The sequence below is a fragment of the Palaemon carinicauda genome, chromosome 15, assembly GCF_036898095.1.
Source record: "Palaemon carinicauda isolate YSFRI2023 chromosome 15, ASM3689809v2, whole genome shotgun sequence".
Taxonomy (NCBI): domain Eukaryota; kingdom Metazoa; phylum Arthropoda; class Malacostraca; order Decapoda; family Palaemonidae; genus Palaemon; species Palaemon carinicauda.
Window position 1 is genome coordinate 33931879 of NC_090739.1, and position 22500 is coordinate 33954378.

The following is a 22500-nucleotide window of genomic DNA, read 5'->3' on the forward strand; positions in this document are numbered from 1 at the left end:
ATTATATTAGGTCGAATAGAAAGACAACTAGACTTTAATTAACCAAGAGAGCAGAGAGGCTTTAGAAGTAGGTATTCACCAACTGTCCATATACATGTAATTAACCAACTAATTGAAAAACCTACAGAGTATGCCAAACCACGTGTAGCATTTATAGGTTATGAGAAAGCTTTTGATTTTGTGAAAAGCTCAGGAGTAATGAAACCCCATCAAAAACAAGGAATAGATGAATCTTATGTTAAAACATTTGAAGATATCTATACAGGAAGTAGAGCAATCCTGAAACTACTTAAAGATAGTGAGAAAATTCCGATTGAGAAAGGAGTTAGACAGGGAAACGCCATCCCTCCTAAAGTATTCACAGCATACATAAAAATAGTTTATAAAAATATAGATTGTAAAAATCAAGAAATTAACATTAATGGGGAATACCTTAACAAATTCAGATTTGCAGATGACACAACTGTGTTTAGTGAATCATGGGATGAATTACAAAAGATGATAGAAGATTTGAAGAGAATGCAAAAATGTAAGACTGAAAATTAATATGAGTAAAGCTAAGCTAATGTTCAATGAAAATGCAGACAACAAATAGGAGTTATGGAAAACCTCTAGATATTGCAACTGAATTTGCATACTTAGGTCACAGTAAGTGGTGTTTCCCTAGGACACTAGACCGAAATTAAAAGAGGGATAAGCATGGAGGGTTTTGGTAAACAAAATGAGATTATTAAACGTGAAATACCACTTTCTCCATGAAAAAAAAGTATTTAACCAGATGTTCTAACAGTATCGACTTATGCATCAGAAACTTGCAGCCTTACTTAAGCCTCAGAACATAAGCTATTTACAACTCAAAAAACTATGGAAAGAATAATGAAGAGAATAACACTAAAGAGACAGAAAAAGAGCTAATGGATATGAGAGCAAACTAAAGTAGAGGATATTCTAACATGTAAGAAAAAGGAATGGACATGTGTAGGACATATATTAAGAATGACAGATAATAGATGGACATTAATAATAACAATGAGTCCCTAAAGATTACAAAAGAAGCAAGAGAAGGAAAAGAAGACGATGGAATAACGAACTAAGTAAGTTTTCGGGTGTGGACTGGCAAAGGAAGACCATAAACAGACACAAGTGGAACGATACGTCTGAGGCCTTTGTACTACAGTAACTAGTAAATGCTCATGATTATATATATATATATATATATATATATATATATATATATATATATATATATATATATGTATGCATGTATAAATAATATATATATAAATATATATATATATATATATATATATATATATATATATATATATATATATATGTATGCATGTATAAATAATATATATATAAATATATATATATATATATATATATATATATATAATATTCAACATCAAAAAGTTTCCCATAACAAGGAAAGGCATCAGAAAAAACACGAGTCATTGCCACATAAATACTTCAATTGGCGAATAGTAGATAAACCACCATTACATAAATTTATATATATATATATATATATATATATATATATATATATATATATATATATATATATATATACATATATATGTATATATATATATATATATACACATTATATATATATATATATATATATATATATATATATATATATATATATATATATATACTGTATATATATACAGTATATATATACATATATATATACTGTATATATATATATATATATATATATATATATATATATATATACAGTATATATATATGTATATATATACTGTATATATATACAGTATATATATATATATATATATATATATATATATATATATATATATATATATACTGTATATATATATATACTGTATATATATACAGTATATATATACATATATATACTGTATATATATATATATATATATATATATATATATATATATATATATATATATATATATATTACTCACGACCAATTTGATGAACTCTTACTTAAATGCCCTCTAGTTTTCTTTAATTCTCACACTCCCTGGATACTAAAGGTTTTCCTCACTTCTTACTCTCTTATACTTCAGAATTATACTCCTCGCCGACTTATCATCCACATATATTTCCACATGACTAATCAGTCCCAAAATATTATGCTCCTTCATTTCATCAACAATAATATTTTAACCCCTTTTGCGTGGCCTCCGTTTCGTAGCCTGTCAGTTCTTCTTATGCACGGAAAAATAATTATACAAACAACTCTTCCTAAAACCAGCACTTTTTCACCAATCAAAATTAATCTCCATACTCGACTTTTATAAAAAAAATAGATGGCTCTGCCATCTCTTCCTTCATGCCATTATGGCTTCCGCAGATATTACAGCTTTCATTCCAATCATTTGCACACACCCTGGTACGTTCCGTCTTCAGCTATTGTGACTCAAATAGTTCTGTCCTTCCACCATCCATATTAACATTTATTGCTTAGTGTTTCTGCTTTTCATGTATCACAACAAACTTACACCTGCTCGCATTACTCTAAACTCTTGCAAACAGAATAAAAATCTTTTGGCTATTTTCTATCATTTACATTTAGAATCTCATATCATCATATTATCATCTACAAACATCATCCATTCCACATTCTATTCACCTCACATTTTCTTAACCTTCAGCTTTGAACCTTTTTTCACATTTCTCTCTGACTTTTTCCTCACTCCATCCATAAAGATGTTAAATGGCCATGGAGACCTACTACCGCTGTCTCTCAACAGCTTTCATACTAAACCAGCCACTTTCCTGCATAGCTCTCATTATAAAAACTTAAACTGCTCTCAACCATCCATCTATAGTATAGATGGATGGTGCTGAGAATATATGGTACAGATTCTATACCATATATTCTCAGCACCTTCTATGCTGCCCCTCTATTCGTTTTATCATAAGCTTTTCTTAGACCATGCATCACATATGCAACTTTCTCTGATTTCAAACTTATCACATAAAAGGTTCATTAAAAATATTCTACCACCAATCGCCCTTCCTTTTTTAAAACCTCAATGCTCTTCTACTATCAGTTCTTCTGTAAACTGTCTTACTCTTTCAAGCAATATCCACTAATGGAACTTCCCTGGTTTACAAGGAAACGGTGTGCCCCGTTTACTTTTAGCGTCGGCATTATTACTTTTATTTTAGTAAAAAAGGTGAAATTATCACTCATCTATTCATTTGGAATCTTTCCCTCATCCAGACATACCTTACAAACCCTAGACGACCACTCAATCACAATATCAAGACTGTACCACAGCGTCTGGCTTGTTATCAGTCAACTCGTAGGGCTTTTCCTTTCTTCAACTACCTCATTTCCTTCTCTTAGATTCACACCAGTCAATTTCACAAGCATTCTTAGCCTTACATTAGCCATTTCCAGTCTTGCATCACTTAACTGCGCTTATCTTTATGCCTATCTATAATATATTGCACAGCATTTTGGGCTACATTCATCTAGGTCTAGGAGACCATCAAGCTTTACGAAAATCATCTAGCCTATGATTATAAACAGTGATACACATTGATTGATGAAATATTCAAAACTAAATCTAACGGTACAAGAAAGATAGCATGAACAAATAAAACTATATGATTTACAATAAACTAAGACAAAAGGGTTGATATAAGAACTACAGTAGAACAAAACAACCAACCAAAAATACAAGTGTACACAGCTCAAGGGGGAAAAATAAAAAAAAAAAATAGAAAATATCAAAACATAAGCATGGAACCTAATTAGTAAAGTATAGTAATAGACTGAAAATTACAAATTAAGGATGGTCCAATGACAGATTGATTACACTGAACAAAATGGGGAATTAACTATGAAGCAATACAGTACATAAAGGAACAAAGCTAGCCGAGTGACAAAGACGGGGATAATTGGTAAATGAAAAAGAAACTTGAAGGAAGGTAAAGAATAGCTGTTTAAGTGACTGGTTTATTTCAAAATAAAAATAGTTGACGGTTTGTTTGAATGCATAAGCATGATTGCGAACGGAGGAAAATTCCTTTTTATTTAGTGCGCATCAAGTAAAATGACTGACATCTCTATGGGAATCAATGTGTAGCCATGATTAATGCGGACACTCAAGAGACGGTTGGAACAACCAATAAGTTCCCAAAATACATTTGGGACAATTATACAAATAAACAATTGAGAACCACATCAGTTCCGGAAGAGTGTCTAAAATTTGAACATGCTTCCTATGATCAATGAACTCTTACAATAAATTATGATTTATAAAGGGTTATAAGTCACTAAGTGATATTTTAAGTTTACAGTGAATTCTTTTTTTAATTACATAAAAGTGATAATGAGACATACATTATCTTCTTTGAAACATTAAATGCAGTAGACCTTGGTCTGAATACATTATCTAAAAAAATCTTTGGTCACTTTTCAAAAAGATGGAATGGATAAAATATATTAATAAAATATGATTTTAGAAATTAAATTTCGTTATGTAACCTATGCCAATCAGATGACAGATTTGTAATAAAAATTTAGTATAAAAGAAAACGGACAGTGATTGAAAAATTCTAAAATCTATTCCGAGTTCGGAAAGTGTTCTTTCTAAAGATTCCAGTATTGGAAGACCCATCACGACGAGAAATCAAAATGTCCAAAAATGAAAGTTGATTACCATAAGCTACTTTCCCAGTAAACTTGATATTTGGATGAAAAGAATCTATTTATTTTAACAACAAAGTAACATGGTATCTTTCTTTAAAAAAGAACAAAGGTAGCGTCAGCATACCGTCTGTAATATTGGGGTATAAAAGATTCGGGGCGTTGGTCTATGAATAGTTTTATCAAGGTGCCACGTAATTATATAAGCAAAAGTGAGTCCTAAGAGAGAACCTATCGTCATACCATCAACTTATAATAAAAACCAAACTATCTGTTAAAAAAAGCTCGAGTAATTTCTAGTAAGGAGTCGACTCTAATTTCATGAAATAAAGACGTCTGGTTGGGTTACAAGTTTGATTTCTGAAAGAGGAATATTTGTGAATAAAGAGCTATCATCATAACTGATTAAAAAGCTTTGCAAACCTTTATGAAGAATGTGAAGTACAAATTGTGAAGAACTGTCACGAATTACATGCATACATGTATGTATGTGTGGGTGGATGTCTATGAATAAAAATAATACTATATATGTATACACATATATTGTACACACACACACGCATATACTGTAATAATATATATATATATATATATATATATATATATATATATATATATATATATATATATATATATATATATATATATATATATATATATATATACAGTATGTGTGTCTTGACATAAAGCAAAAAACTTACATATAAATGAAGCATTATCTTAAATCGGATATTATATACAACAAGTAGGCAAAAAAGTTTGTATAAAAACGGTCGATGTGTGCTTGCCCTGTAATGAATACGTATGGAATATGAACACTCTACAGATCTTCTTCAAGTATATTCTGCATGAAACAGCAGGCAAAAGCTAATATAAATAAGTGTATAGACTTGTCTTAGACACATATGCAAGAGTGTTTGAGCCAAGCCTCTTCATTCACATGGACGTATGCGAGCTACTTACCATTCAATTCATGTTTCGAGCACATCCTCGAAAAGTTTTCCAGAGGACTTACTCGAGTTGCAGCCCAACGCAAATACATGTTGACAGGGCAGGCAGATGCAACCAACAACCAGAATTTCCTTCCTTTGCCAATCCACGATGCATATATATACATATATATATATATATATATATATATATATATATATATATATATATATATATATATATATATATATATATATATACATATATATATACATATATATATATATATATATATATATATATATATATATATATATATATATATATACATATATATATATATATATATATATATATATATATATATATATATATATATATATATATTTATATATACATATACATATATATATATATGTATATATATATGTATGTGTGTGCGTGTGTACGTTTGTTGTTTGTTTGTTTGCTCAAACCGAAAGAACGTCATCTGGTCCACAAATCAACTTTCGCTGCCGTCGACAGAAATGAAAAGGAATCTCCTGCCACCGCGACAACTTTTACGGGCCTTCTTTCGACAAGTTTAAATTGAGTCAACGGATAAGAACCAGAGGCTTTTATATTCAAAATGCATCTTCGACACACCAAAACAACCCCTCCCCCTTCCCCGGATTTCCACTCACCAAGAGCACCAACAGCAACCCTTCGCTTCCCTATCAACCCCCCCCCCCTAACAACCCTTTGATTCCGTATCTCCTTCCCTATGAAGAGTCCCCCCAGCCCCTTGCCCACTATGCTTTCAGCTCTTGACAGCGAAAGAGGACACAAGAGACGGGGCCATAAAAGAACTCCGCTTGTTTCCTATCAATCACCGGGTTTCCAACAAATTGCTTTACCCAACGCGTTGTTCTTTTATTCCGTTCTCTTTCAATATCGTCCTTTTTTCTCAATGTATATTCAGGTGGTGTTTTTATATATTTTTCATTAGATCGCAAAAGAAAGATCCGTTTCCTCAAATGTGTCATATGATATTTTCTAAGTTAAAATCACTTGGATTTCTTGTGGACACTTGAAATCAATATGTACCCTTTCCCTTATTTATAATGGGCAATCATAAATGCTACGTTCATTTACAATTCCGAAAAAAAACTCACATGGTTCAAGAAATTATCTGAGGAAAAAAAATAACTACTCTCTGAAATCAGAAATGTACATCATAATTTGATATCGACCTCGGGGCTTATACGTTCCTAAAATAAGTTTTTTGATAATGGAGAGTAAAGTATTCCTAATCAGTCCTGGCCGATGGTACAGCGATCCCACTCTTATTTACATTCATTTGAAAATTGGTATATCCTTTTTTATTGATGAAAGGGCTAAAATAAACTTAATCAACCACACTATGTGATGGTGTTTGGGTTGAAAGACAGAAAACAACCACCATTCGATCATGGGAAGACTTAACCAAACTGAAGTACACCATTGACCAGTTAAACTCCATATACCTATGGGGGTCCTTTGACTGGCCAGGCAATATTACATTGGGTCCTTCTCTCTAGTTATGGTTCACTTTCCCTTTGCCTATACATACACCGAATAGTCTGGCCTATTCTTTTCATATTCTCCTCTGTCCTCATACACCTGACAACACTGAAATTACCAAACAATTCTTCATCATCCAAGGGTTTACTTTACTGTAATTGTTCACTGGCCACTTTCCTCTTGTTAAGGGCAGAAGAGACTCTTTAGCTATGGTAAACAGCTCTTCTAGGAGAAGGATACTCCAAAATCAAACCATTATTCTTTAGTCTTGGGTAGTGCCATTCTTCCACTTCCTTGGGTTAGAGTTCTCTTGCTTGAGGGTACACTCGGGCACGGTGTTATGCCTTGTTTCTCTTCCTTTTGTTTTGCTCACGTTTTTCATAGTTTATATAGGAGATATTTATTTTAGTGTTGTTACTCTTCTTAAAAATTTTATTTTCGTTGTTTCCTTTCCTCACTGGGCTATTTTCCCTGTTGGAACCCCTGGGCTTATAGCATACTGCTTTTCCAACTAGAGTTGTAGCTTAGCAAGTAATAATAATAATAATAATAATAATAATAATAATAATAATAATCATGCAGCTAACTGGTCCTATTTTCTTTACTTCACTATTGCAGGTTTTCAGCTAAAGCTCTAACTAAAAATAGGTATTTTACTTTTCAAAGAAGCTTAGGAATTCACTGCAATTCCTTTTTTTCTTTTTTTTCCATACATCCTTATGAAGATCTTGAAGATGTTGCAACCAGAAGGAACTCTTTCAAACATTACTTGCTTCTATCATATTTCAGCGTATCTTTATTCCGACGAAGGTAAGCCATTGAAATGTGGACAAACATAGTTTACAAATTGGTGTTCTCGTGTTCTCACACACGCTCCTACAATGAAAAATTTTGTAACATTCCAAAACCACACAGAACAGTACACAGAAAGTTCTTTTAATAATTAGCTAAAATCTAAACCAGACCAAAAACGATAACAAAAAGAGCAAAGGGCAAAGAAAGAAAGTGGGTGGCTCTTAATCACGAAGGATGCGATAGGCTGGCTTCTTGAGGGCGTAAGTTTGGAAAAAAAATTCCTACGGGTAGAAACTGAAAGAATGGTGTACCCGTTTTATGACTTCAAATAATCACCATTGTACAACTAATGAGATTTGGTTTGTTACCTTTATAAATTTTCATGTCTAACAAGGTCATGACCTTTTGAAAAGAATAAAAAACGTATCTCTCGACAACAAAATATTCACTATTTTTTCAAAGAAACTATTATTTTCCATACGACACCATAATGCATCCATAAAATATGCTACACAGAACTTCCTTTGAGAAACTTTAAACAGTTTTCTTCAGTAACCACAAAATATTTTCAAGGGATCAAAGAATCGGAAATAAAGTAAATACTAATAGAATCTATTTTATGAAATTACCCGTGCGGACTTTAATTTCTTTTGAATCCAAAATTGCACGTATTTTTCCTCCTCCCTCAACAAGAATATCGCATTACACTAAAGCTCCCTCCAAAATCAAATAAATAACAATAATTTTAAACGTTGTCGTTAAGCGACGTGGAAGACTTGAGCTTTTGCAGATCGCACACACACAAACGCACACAAACAGGCCTTCACTGTTATACAGGTTCGGTGCCTTAATTACAGTGCAGTCAAGCATGTCGAACCCATTCTGAATTTACGACCACCAAATACGTGAAATTGGAATAAATCCACCGAAGCCGAAGAAATTGGATGTTCGACGCATAATGACTGCTCGGGATAAATGGGCTCTAAATGATAAGGGAAACTTTTTAAGTGTGATTATATCTTTTAAAATTAATGGGACACTAAAATACGGCATATAGCAGATTAGTAAGTTCGCAAGTTTGATTACCTTAAATGGAAAGAATATGACAGTAAGTAGCACATAGTAATGTTTCTTATAGGTTTTCATCTTTTTGGGGAAGAACAAAATTCTATGAAAGAGAAAAACATAACTCGTTTATATTTGCTAGAAAGGTGTTTCTATTATATTCTATTCAAGACCAGAGTACAACGGCACCACTGACTGCACGCAAGAAGTTTGGGCGAACCTGTTCTAAGTCCATATGATTGTCGTTCAGTGCAGATGACAAGAGGAATAAAAAAAGAAAATGCATATAAAAACGAAGAACTGGTATGCCTCAAAGGCAGCGTAAGGCTAGTAACTTATAAGAGGAAGCAGGAAAAAAGTAATAGAAATATATAATGCAATCAAAATTAACCACTAGTTCAGGAGAGCTTTCTTGGCAACTGTGCCCGTACCATCTTCTATACAGTTACTAAATATGAAAAACACAGTAGAATTTTTATATACGTACATAATTATGTGTGTACGTGTGTGTGGCAAAACACTGTTTCTCAAAAGAAAAGAGACAAGTACTGGTCAGTTCAACCAGTTGCCAATGGAAAATACATAAATCTTGGAGGGAGCAAAAGATGTGGAGATGGACAAAAGCATTTACCGTAGAGACCGTATGTATCTAAACTTAAGACTGTGCGTGCATGCACAAGAACTGTCACAAATAACTTGCGTGTTTCCAAATAATGTTCAAAGCAAATCCAATCAACCACACTAACCATTATGTTCGGGACCTGTAACTCCCAACCTCCATCTAACCGCAGTCGATGACTCCTCTTGATGAGTCTGCAGGAATCCTGGTTCACCAGAGAACACACTATAATGACACCTAGGTATCGGAATTGATATGAAAAAATAGGGAAAGACAAGTATAAAAAAAGACAAGGTCCAATCACGAAAATGTGGTTTGTTCTACCTCGGAGGTATTACAGTCCGCAGGGCAGCTTGATCGCAACCACAAAAGGTTTGGGACCGAAGGACGAGATGATGGTCATCAGTCCTTCCGAGGATTTTGCACCGGTCGGGGATCGTCTTTCGACCCGAGATATCTGGATATCATCAAGGTTAGTTTCTGTTACAAAAAGCATCGTATATTTCCTAAAAGTTTGAGTTATACAGGACTTCATACTATTTATTGGTGGATGTAGTGTAACAAGCTGGGGTCAAATAAATAGTGATCGACGGCGGGTTCTTAATACTAAATGAGATTAAACTGTTCAGCAATAATACCATCAAGAATTGCTTAGTACTTTTATTGCCTACTGACCCTGGTAATTTTATCTAGTATCATTTTTTTCTCTCTTTCTCTCTCCTTAGCGTATGCAGGTACACAGTAATGTTAATCTTACTTTATGAATATATACTTTTAAAAGTAACCATTTTGCAATTGAGGAAAAATTAGCTCTAGTATATTAACCACATAGGTTAAGTATACTGACAATCAAAGTATGGTGTCGAGTCATGATTATACAGAGGAAAATAAAAATAGAGTAATGAAAAAAAATGGTGTCGTCTTTGTCACGAAAATAAGACCATTGCCTAGGATGTAAAAGGCCAAGGATTAGCTAAGGAAACCAGAATACTGGAAAGAATGCCACGACATATAGGAAAGAAGAAAGAAACTGTTACAAACCGCACACTTGGGAAATTAGTCCCTTCGACGGAGTAAACATTCTAGGAAATTACTAACCAAGTTTCTTGCATCTATTTAAATGGTAAGCAAATCGAAGTAGGAGGTTTATTCACATCATTAGCATAAAATTTAATTTGGATAATAGTCTCATAATTTAAATACTGTAGTCTTTAAAAATTTCAACTAGTTCCGCTGGAAGTGGAGTTTTTACCTATTAATCAAAATACAGGAATAAAAAGATTCATTGATTAATTTGATCTAAAATATGACACAAAAGAATATCTGTGGGAAACGTTGTTACAGATGATAATAAACTGACACTGAAATACTAAAATATGACTAAAAGTGCATGATACCGAGAGGCTAATCAATGTTACTATAAACTTTCTTATCCTTCATTTATTTATAAATACTAGTTGCAAGAACTTTTTTCTACTTGTCTTTTCTAAGTAAGAAATATTTCACATAAGAATTCTGATTAGCAAATTGAGATATATATGTTAATTGTCTGGTGCAGGGGCTTATATCAAACTTTACACTAATTTGCACTAGGTTTACTATAAAACGACAAACTTTCAAGACATTAACATTAAATGAATAAATTAAAAATTAAATCGATAAAAGTATTACACGACTTGCATCTACACATATGGGAAACAATGATGTTGAAAGCCTAAGATTCAAAAGTTGATAAGACATCAATCAGAAAAAGAAAAAACTTATACACCATTTCATTAACATGTTGGAATCAATATATGTACTATGAAATGAGAGAGAGAGAGAGAGAGAGAGAGAGAGAGAGAGAGAGAGAGAGAGAGAGAGAGAGAGAGAGAGAGAGAGAGAGAGAGAGAGAGAGAGGGGGGGGGGCAGGATTTTGGATGTCACAAAGTCATTTTAATCCATCCAGGGAGACTCCATTTGCCCTTGGGTAGAGCAATTTGGTTTGAACGTTTCGAGAATTTTTATGATCTTGTCTAAATTATTCTTGAACTCGTTTACCGTGTTACTGCTTACTACATCCTCTGGAAGTCTCTTCTATGTACTTGCTATTTTGTATATAAAGAAATTACCACATTGAGTGGTGTATCTCTTCAATTAATTTGTATCCGTAACTCTGGACTGATTTGTGCTAGGCGTAAACAGATTGTTGTAATCTACATTTGTTATTCCTTCAAGAATTTTAGTGCCTCTATTAACTGTCTCGTTAGTTGTCGAGTTTGTATATCAAATAAGTTCAACCATTCCAGCCTCCGTCTATATCCAAATTGTCTTAGTGTTGGAACTAGTTTGGTGACCCTACCTCGTACTGATTCCAGTCTATTGATGTCCTTCTGAATGCTCGGAGCCCAGAATTGGACACCGTATTCTAGATGGGGTCTTACTAGAGATGTGTACAGCTGTAGTATAGTGTCTGTATTTGAATTGTCTTTTTATGTAACCTATTAGTTTTTGTGCTTTCTTTTCAGCTCTTATGCTGTTTGGTTAACTTCTAACCTTTGCTAATAATAATGCCGAGATATTCCTCCTGGTCCACACTATCTATTTAATTACCCAGCAATGAGTTATTATAACCTATGTGCATGACTTTGGATTTCTCACAGCTGAAAGCCATTTGCCATTTTCTAGACCATTCTCCTAATTTGATTAGATCCTCTCTTTTGGTTTCTACATCTGGGTTCGCAGCATTTATGCCTAGTTCAGTATCATCGGCATATTTGGCTATTCTACTATAGTTAATCCTAAATCTATGTCGTTAATATAAGTCAGAAATAGTAACAGGCCAATGACCGATCCTTGAGGTACACTGCTTGTCACCGCTGCCCATTCTTAAGCTTCTCCATTGATTACAACTCTGTTTTTTATTTGGTAGCCAATTTAGATCCATTCTGCTGGCTCGTCAATGATGCCTAGTCCTTTAATTTTAACCATTAATCTTTAATGAGGGACTTGTCAAAAGTCTTTTGAAAGTCTGGGTATACGGTGTCTATTGCCCTGCTTTTGTCATAAATGCTAAACATGTTGTGGAAAAATTCCAGTAGATTTGTCACACAGGATCTATTTTGTCTAAAATCATGTTGGCTATCTATCAGAAGAATTTTCCTCTATATGTTCTTCTACTGAATCTAATATAATTGATTAAAAAAAATATTGCAAGTCACTGAAGTTAGACACACAGGTCTGTAGTTATCAGGTTCCTCTTTTGGTTCCCTCTTGTAGATTGGAGGAACATTGCTAGTTTCCATCCTTTTGGTGCCTTTCTTTCGTTAGCTGTCTTTCGGAACATTTTGTTAAAATGTGGGGTTATCTCTTCTTCTAGTTCTATAATTTCTCCTGGATTAATATCATCTGGGCCTGGTGCCTTGGCCTTACTAAGTCTATTTATTTTCTTTCTGACATCTTCCATTGTAAAGGTGATTCTGTTTAATGGTTGTGGCCCTTCATATTTGATAGCTGGTTCAGGGAGGGTCGTTGATTCTTCCCTAGTGAATACGGTTGTGAAATATGAATTCATCAGTTCGAATTTTTCCAAATCATTTTTTATAAATTTACCCTCTGTGTTTCTTAATGGGCTAGTATTGTTTTTATTGGTTTTCTACTGTATACATAAACAGAAATTTCTTTCGGGTTTTCTTTACTAGTTGAAGCAACTCTTTTCTCTTCGTTGATCTGCATTTCTAACTAGTTTATCCACATTTCAGCCTAACTTTTTGTACTTGGAAATTTCACGAATTGACGGCTGTGGACCCACTGATTTATTATTGTCTCTGCTTCTTATTACATTGGCTATTTCTCTGTTGAACCATTTGGGTTGTGGAGTTCCATTTGGTAAAATTTTTCTATGCGATGTACATTTTTTTGGTCCTTTTTCCTACAAGGAGTCCCAATTTGTACCTATGTTCCCTGTTCCGTCGTATTCTACGAGTAAATTCTTGGTGTATTCCTTTAGTTGTATCGAGTTACCCTGACTATAGTTTAGCTTTTTTATAATTCTCCTTTCTTCTAGATGAGGAATATTTACCTAAAACTTAACTATTCTGTGGTCACTTTTGCCAATATTTTCGCCTACTTGGACACTGTATACTAAATTTTCTTCTGTTGTTAGCACAATATCTAGTATGTTGTTCCCCTAGTTGGTTTATCGACCCAATAATGGAGGGATTCATTGTTAACAAATTCTAGTAGTCTGTCTCCCTCTGAGTATGATGTAAAATTCATAGTGTCCCACTTTATTGCTGCATTGAATTCTCCCATTAAGATGGCCAGCTTATTGTTCAATTCTTGTCCAAGCTGCCTATACAGCTCTTCGTCCTGTTCTTGCGATTGATGTGGTGGTCTATACTGTATATTACTAGATGGATATGTTTTCCTCTGGTGTTAATATTTGCACGTATCGCTTCATATTCGATTTCTAATTTAATTGCTATTGGGTTTAAGTGTTTTTAACATAAGAGCATTACCCCTTCACCTGTTTTTGGTAAGGCGATCTTCTTGAAAAGCCTGAAACCTGGGATTTGGTTTTCTCCGATAAAATCCTTTGTTTTTTTGCTTGAATCCAGGTCTCGGTAATGCCTATGACATCTAGTTTTTCACTAGCTATCATTACCCTGAAGGTTTTCCATTTTGTTTCTAACTAACTAAGCATTAAATTGAGAGAGAGAGAGAGAGAGAGAGAGAGAGAGAGAGAGAGAGAGAGAGAGAGAGAGAGAGAGAGAGAGCTTCCAATCTTGAGGTATAGAGAGAGAGAGAGAGACAACTTCCTTTCTTGAGGTATATATATATATATATATATATATATATATATATATATATATATAGAGAGAGAGAGAGAGAGAGAGAGAGAGAGAGAGAGAGAGAGAGAGAGAGAGAGAGAGAGAGAGAGAGAGAGAGAGAGAGAGAGAGAATGTTGATGAACTTCTTTTTTAAGGTGTCTAATTGCCCTTTAGTAATAGAAATACTTTAGAGTTACCTTCGAATGGTGCTGTCATTTTCAATGAGACAGGTACACTACCATATAATGACATATAGTAGATGACCATGTCAGAGTACTCTAGAGCTGCTCGGAGACAAGTTGGCTATCTTCTGGTCGGATTTCCATCAAAAGGATTTGATAAACATAAATGGAGTTTAATAACTCATTAATAAACCGAAACAGGAAGTTTTTATTCTTTCTTACAAGAGGTGTGTGTGTTGATTACAAAATTAAAATCCTATACGTAAAAATAAACAAAACTAAATTACGATAGAAAACAATAAACTGTTCAGTATAAAAGCCATAAATACAACATTTATCAAACAAAATTATATCCCAATAAATATGAGTCCCCTTACCGAACAGAATCCGATAAGAATTTTTAAATCATCTTGAATGCCGGAAATTACGCTGAAGGTGCATGAGTGTAAAGGGTATTTGGGAAGAGAGAGAGAGAGAGAGAGAGAGAGAGAGAGAGAGAGAGAGAGAGAGAGAGAGAGAGAGAGAGAGAGAGAGTTTTACATTCCCTAAAGTAATTTTATAACTTATTTTGTGCAATTAGTACCTAGAAAGAAATATCGGAAGTTAGAAAGAGCTCATAATGGAAAAAAATACGTTTATTCATCAGGTTTTGTATTATGGTTTTATCATGCACAAACTGAAAAGGTCTCTCTCTCTCTCTCTCTCTCTCTCTCTCTCTCTCTCTCTCTCTCTCTCTCTCTCTCTCTCTCTCAAAAGATAATCTGAAGAACCAAAACAAAAATAGGATGGATTATCCTTTAATGTAAAATAAACCCGAAGCAATCCAAGTAAATACACATTCTTTTTTAAAACCTTCTCTAGAATCTAGTTGTTGCTGATGGTTTCTTTAATTATTCCAATAGAAATATCCTCGTCTATATAAGACACAAATAAACAGAGACACATTTTACTTTATCGAAAACTTCTTGACGGCCCCGTAATACCAACTCACATGCTTTAAAGAAATTTCTTCGAAACTCAATTGTAGTTTTAATTACAGTGGAACTATCGTGAAATATTCGATTTGGCCTAATTATTACATCAAAGGTAAATAACCTGACTGCTTGGTGCTTAAATATAAATGGAAATGTAATTCCAAGTAAGAACAGCAAAATGTATTTTTGTCTTTTTGCCGTTTTCGCCCGACGTCAATGACACGAGTTTTTGTAACATATAATAAGCTTCAGGGGTCACCTTCAGATAGGGGGATTCCAATTTACTCAAATGAAAACTAACGTATTCAAGACCTTCATGGTTTGTGGAATTCCTATACTGAATAATCCATCTCAATTCACATATGTAACCGATTTTATATATTCAGATTTCAGAGTTTAATTACTATAAATGTGAATATTTCATCCGGTTTTTTTCCTCTTAACGCATCAACTCCTTGGCAACTGTGCCAATTAATCTGAAACCCTGTACTATCGTCTAACAGCAATAAACTATAAAAATAACAATATTTAAAAAATTTCCAAACAATTGTTTATTAATCAATTCAACATAAACTAAAACACACAGTATATATATATATATATATATATATATATATATATATATATATATATATATATATATATATATATATATATATACATACACATATATATATACATACATATATATATATATATATATATATATATATATATATATATATATATATATATACTGTATATATATAGATGCATATATATTTTATTATATTATATTATATTACATATACATAAATATATATAGTGTATACTGTATATACATGTTTTATATTTATATATATATATATATATATATATATATATATATATATATATACATATATATATATATATATATATATATATATATATATATATATATATATATATATATATATATATATATATTATATACATATATACATATATAGGTTTTCTATATATATATATATATATATATATATATATATATATATATATATATATATATATATATATATATATATATATATATATATATTATATACATATATACATATATAGGTTTTCTATATATATATATATATATATATATATATATATATATATATATATATATATATATTATATACATATATACATATATAGGTTTTCTATATATATATATATATATATATATATAATATATATATATATATATATATATATATATATATATATATATATATATATATATATGTTACTTATATGTATATACATATAAATATATATATATATATATATATATATATATATATATATATATATATATATATATATACATATATATATATATATATATATATATATATATATATATATATATATACAAGCAATATCAATGTGTTAATCCTTATATACTGACAAAACCATTTTAGTATTGTATAAAGAATTGATCAATTTACTGAAAACATCCCTATGAAATCATATGCATTTCTCCTTTCACAAAATTGCATTTTAGATTGCCAAGACTTGTTAATTCTGCTACTGCCCTCTGGCACATCCAGCCGAAGTGGATTCAAGTCATGCCCATTTTTGTGTCTTCCCTTAACAAGAACTGAAACCCGTTTCGCCAACTGATACCATTTCCATGCTTCAAAGTTTCTCACCCTGTTATGATTTTGAATAGATTTAAGACACCAGATGTTTTCCATTGATAACCATCTAATTTTGATAACAGATATGATGACAGGCCACATGAAGACACGGGCCTTAAAGGCGACTTGGCTGTTGTTCATCCTCCACGCCGGGACGTGTGCTAAAATGACGTCACCAGCGCCTGTGAAGGACGTAGTGGAGCGTAGGGTCGTGGAAGGGACAAAGACATCGAGTGACCAATTCACCTTAACAGAATCGCTTCTGATGAATCTTCTGTCAACCCAAAGGCAGATCCTCAACAAAGTGACGGATGTAGCATCAGACACGAAGGTAAAGTGGGAGGAACTAAACCTCTAAAGCTTTATTTTCCATTTGTTTGGGGGTAAAATCGATTTCTACGAAGGCAAGGAGAGGTAAACATTTAAAGCAGACTTTCACGATTCAAAATGGGGAAGGTAAACGCTTGAAGTTGGCTTCTTTCACGGAGGTGAGGGGAAACTAGAAAAGAAGGCCGCTCTATTTCCCATTTCTTTGGATAAAAAATTACTTTTCCCACAGGCGGGAAAGATGAAAGTTTGATGTATTTTTACAGGCGAAAGAATATTCTTTATTTACGAAAATTAAGTGGAAAAGACGAATATTAATATAACTTCATTTTCCTCCACTTACGTAAATTACAAATTCTTACAAGAAGGTAAGAGAGGAAATATAAATCCTACCTTTATTTTGGAAAACTAATAGATCTAAATGTTTACAACAATTCTTTCCAGTATTGAGATGAAAATAAAGATATCAAATTAGGGTGCATTTACTGTGAAAAACACTATACAAGAAACTGCAATTATATATAAATACCTTTATTGTACCTTTTCTTGTTAAAACACATTTCAATATAAGTTCAATGAAAAAAAAAACTAAATAAAATAATATAATGTATACCACTTACGACTGTTGCAACCACTGACGTTCTCCACATCAGGGTCTATAGGCTGTATATGCTCACAGCTTATAAATTTTCATTTGGAAACAGAAAAAAAAAACTTTTGTACCTTTCTTACCGTATATCCTACTAATAATATAACTCAAAGTGACATCGTTACAACATTAAAATACCAATTTATTCGAATTTAATGATGATAAATAAAAAAAAAAAAGAGGCAACCGGGGAAGAAAAAAAAAAGTGGGGTTTTATTGGACGAAAGGTGCTCCGAGAACATTAATTTCCGACAGGAAGCACTTTGATTTCGTTCTTTTTGTTTATTTCCGGTAATGAAAAAGCGAAGAAGGTATGACACGCCAAAAAAGATTGGGAAATCCTCTCTTAAGGATAAAATAATCAGCTATTTCTATGTATTTTTTTTTCTTTTTTTTTTTTTTTTTTAGTCATGGGGAAGTGACAACGCTTTGGCGCTAATTTTTCATTTATTTCTAAATCATTATTATTTCTTACGAAGCATACACCCAATATTTCTATTCTAAAAGGAATTTTTTGCCAATAAGAATTCCAAATATTATCTTAGGAAAATATACATTATTACGAAGAATTTAAGAAATATGCATTTTTTAAAACACTTAATACCTGTCTCTCCTAATATTCAGAAAAAAAAAACCGAAAGATAAAAGAATACCTGTCAGTATAGTTTTTGCTAAACAATTTATTTTTACAAGAATTTACCTTCCAGCTCTTTTTCGTATCTATACGACTAATAATGTCAAATCCAAAAAAAAATCAGTTTTATTTGTCCATGAAAAAATCTTTTAAAATACCTAACATTATCACTAAGGTTAAACTGCGAAATACTGTACTTCATAGTCAGTAGATAAAAGTATAATTCAATTACAGAAAATTATAAAATAAATATATATATACAAAATAAAGTGTACAGAATACATTTGATGAAGTAACGCCTAAAACAAAATAATCTAAAAACACCATCAGTAGGCAATATTTTTAGGGTACTGAACAAAAGGCGGAAATCTCTCATTAATTCATTCTTCTTATATCCACCCGTCCACAGTTTTATCGATTCTCAAGTTTTTATATATCTAAATTACTCGTATTTTGTATTACGAAGGTGTTACGATAAAGTTCATTTAGTTTTATAAATCTATGGATTAATTGATATATCTTAGAAGCCCCTACCCAAACTCTGGATATATTTTCAGCACCATCGTTACTCTCTATTATTATTATTATTATTATTATTAATAATTACAAAGCTACAACCCTAGTTGGAAAACCAGAATGCTATAAGCCCAAGGGCTCCAACAGGGAAAATTGCCCAGTGAGGAAAGGAAACAAGGAAAAATAGAATATTTCAAGAATAGTGACAACAATAAAAATAAAAATCTCTTATATAAGTATAAAAAACTTTAAAACAAGAGTAAGAGAAATTAGATAGAATAGTGGTGCCCAAGTGTACCCTCAAGCAAAATAACTCTAACCCAAGACAGTGGAAGACCATGATACAGAGGCTATGGCACTATCCAACACTAGAAAACAATGGTTTGATTTTGGAATGTCTTTTTCATAGAAGAGCTGCTGACCATAGCTAAAGAGTCTCTTTAAACCTTAACAAAAAAAAAGGGGGCACTGAACAATTACAGTGCAGTAACCCCTTGAGTGAAGAAGAATTGTTTGTTAATCTTAGTGTTGTCAGGTGTTGTGAGGACAGAGAATATGTAAAGAATAGGCCAGACTATTCGGTGTGTGTGTGTGTGCGTGTGTGTGTGTGTGTGTGTGTGAAGGCAAACGGGAAAATGAACCATAACCAGAGAGAAGGATCCAATGTAGTAGCCTACTGTCTGGCCAATCAAAGGATCCCATATCTCGCTAGCGGTAGCATCTCAATATCTATTACATATACGTAGAACTTTATAAAAACTGATAAATTAGCTAGGATAATAACAATATGAATTAAAATAATTGTATAATGATGATAAAATGAAGAGAAAAAAGAAGAAGAAACAAACTTCTTGTTGCCTTCGCTAAACAAATTAGTTTTTTATTCACCACATCCAGAGAATCTTACAATATTCAACTGCTGAGTGGCATTCTCATTATTATTGTTGTTGTTGTGATCATTGTGATATAGAATTATCACTATTCTATCAGTTTCAAAATATATGCATCTATATAAATTCAACACCGTGGATTAAATATTAAAGAAATTTATTTTGGACTAGTAATGGCGTCTTCATCTTATTTCTATAATAATAATAATAATAATAATAATAATAATAATAATAATAATAATAATAATAATAATAATAATAATAATTGCTATTGTTATATCGATAACCATACCAAATAGGTACCCGGCACATGATCCATCTTCCGAACAATACATTCTGGTATCATTCGTCATGCATAACCAAGATTTCCTATCAACCTTTTTTTCGCATTACGTTAATTACAGAACATAACAAGGATGCAAATGGAGTACCTGGTCAAAACAATCACCCAATTGGAATGGGAATTGCAGAACGAGAGGTATAAATTGCAGGAGTACAAGGATCAGGTGTATCACCTACAGCACCAGGTATGTGAAAGACATTCGCTCTCTCTCTCTCTCTCTCTCTCTCTCTCTCCTCTCTCTCTCTCTCTCTCACTCTCTCTCTCTCTCTCTCTCTCTCTCTCAATATAACGCCTGCACGTTCTGGTGCAGCACTATTTCTATATTTAATTTATGAAAACTCTTTTGTTACCTATTTTGAAGTGCAGGTTTTGTATATAAAAAAAATGTTCTGGTGCAGCACTATTTCTATATTTAATTTATGAAAACTCTTTTGTTACGTATTTTGAAGTGCAATAAAAAAAAAAGAAAAAAAAATTCTTTGATTGAATCATTGTTTGGTTTAGTAATTGGTCTCATAAAACGAAAAAAAAAAAATATATACTACGGAACATTTAATATTGAGTAAAATATTGGTTTGATGGAGCTGTTTCTCTCAATTTTATTTCTTCAACAGGTAAATAACCTACAGGACCAGGTGACTCAAAATCTGAATTCAAGCGAACCTGTAACAAGTGAGTATAAAAGACGCTAAAGCTAAAATTAGCTGTTTAAACTTTCAATAATACTGACTAAGAAGAAAACTTGTATAAAAATAGAGCAGAATAAGGATATAATCGAGGAAATATTATAGCTATTACTAAAATAAATTTGATGACGATAATAAAAGAAATGTTCAAATAGCATATTATTGTCAAAATAAAGGTGAGAATAAACATCCTATATTTTTTTTTCAGTCGTATTTTAATTTTCTTGAGCCCTTTGTAATATCTCGAAGTACCTTCAATATGAAGCTAAATCATAAACTCAAATAATTTACCACTAGAACTATTCATAAGAGACAACTTCGTAGGAATTTTGACGACCACCTGTTTTATTCATACTCATCAATCATATTTTATCTCAATTACTTAGGTTGTTTATATCTTCAGGTACTACCCCACGTCCCCAACCCGTAGTGATCGATAGCAAGCGGTAAGTTCCCTCGTGTATATATTCATTTATTATGTATTGTTGTTATTATTGTTAAGACTTCACTGGCTTTGTGACCTACTTCTGGGGGGCAAACAATAATCTAGAATTTAACGTAGTTATCAAGATTTCTTATATTACACAAATTTAATCAACTTTTTAGACGTGTAAAGAATGCTCTTTATGGCATCAAACATAGGCCATTTACAGATAAAATAATAATCCATTTCCACAAACAAAGGCCCACGTCCATGTCTATAATAGTCGAGGAATAAACTCCTCAGGATAACATTTCCTTTTTCAATCAAAGACTTAAAATGATCCAATTGTAAGAAAATCAATTCATGATTTTTCCTAAGTCTCGTGGAGGAAGGAGGAAGACCCATCCTTCTGTTTATATTTTTTTCTTCAGAATGTGACCTTTTTTACGAACCCGTTGGTGAAAGCTGCTTGAAGTTTGTCTTCTCCGACACCAAGACTTGGCATGATGCAAGGAGGGACTGCCAGCTGGATGGAGGAGACTTGGCTGCCAAATACGATCCGGGCCTAGTGACCCTGAGGCTGCGTGGAGAGCCGGGTAAGCTTTGTCGTTTGTCAGAGAAAAAGAAAGGGGTTAAGAGAATATTTTATAAGATATTTTCACCCTAAGAATGTTCTGTTTCTGAGAGAGAGAGAGAGAGAGAGAGAGAGAGAGAGAGAGAGAGAGAGAGAGAGAGAGAGAGAGAGAGAGAGAGAGAGAGAGAGAGAGAGAGAGAGAGAGAGTTTTGAAATCA

At 32.3% G+C, this 22500-nt stretch overlaps 1 protein-coding gene and 1 long non-coding RNA gene across 3 annotated transcripts in view; one reads left to right on the plus strand and one right to left on the minus strand.

Moving 5' to 3' along the window:
* LOC137654261 (uncharacterized) overlaps positions 1 to 22500 on the minus strand; it is a 281869-nt gene that overhangs the window by 193569 nt on the left and 65800 nt on the right. The gene's annotated exons all lie outside the window — the stretch shown is intronic.
* The window catches only part of LOC137654260 (uncharacterized), a 12997-nt gene continuing 490 nt past the window's right edge, over positions 9994 to 22500 (plus strand). The window contains exons 1-6 of the mRNA XM_068387887.1: positions 9994 to 10089; positions 17323 to 17570; positions 20660 to 20782; positions 21213 to 21270; positions 21688 to 21721; positions 22132 to 22304. Of these exons, the coding sequence (XP_068243988.1) occupies positions 17325 to 17570; positions 20660 to 20782; positions 21213 to 21270; positions 21688 to 21721; positions 22132 to 22304 (634 nt within the window). The 5' untranslated portion in view covers positions 9994 to 10089; positions 17323 to 17324. The remainder of the gene's footprint in view (positions 10090 to 17322; positions 17571 to 20659; positions 20783 to 21212; positions 21271 to 21687; positions 21722 to 22131; positions 22305 to 22500) is intronic.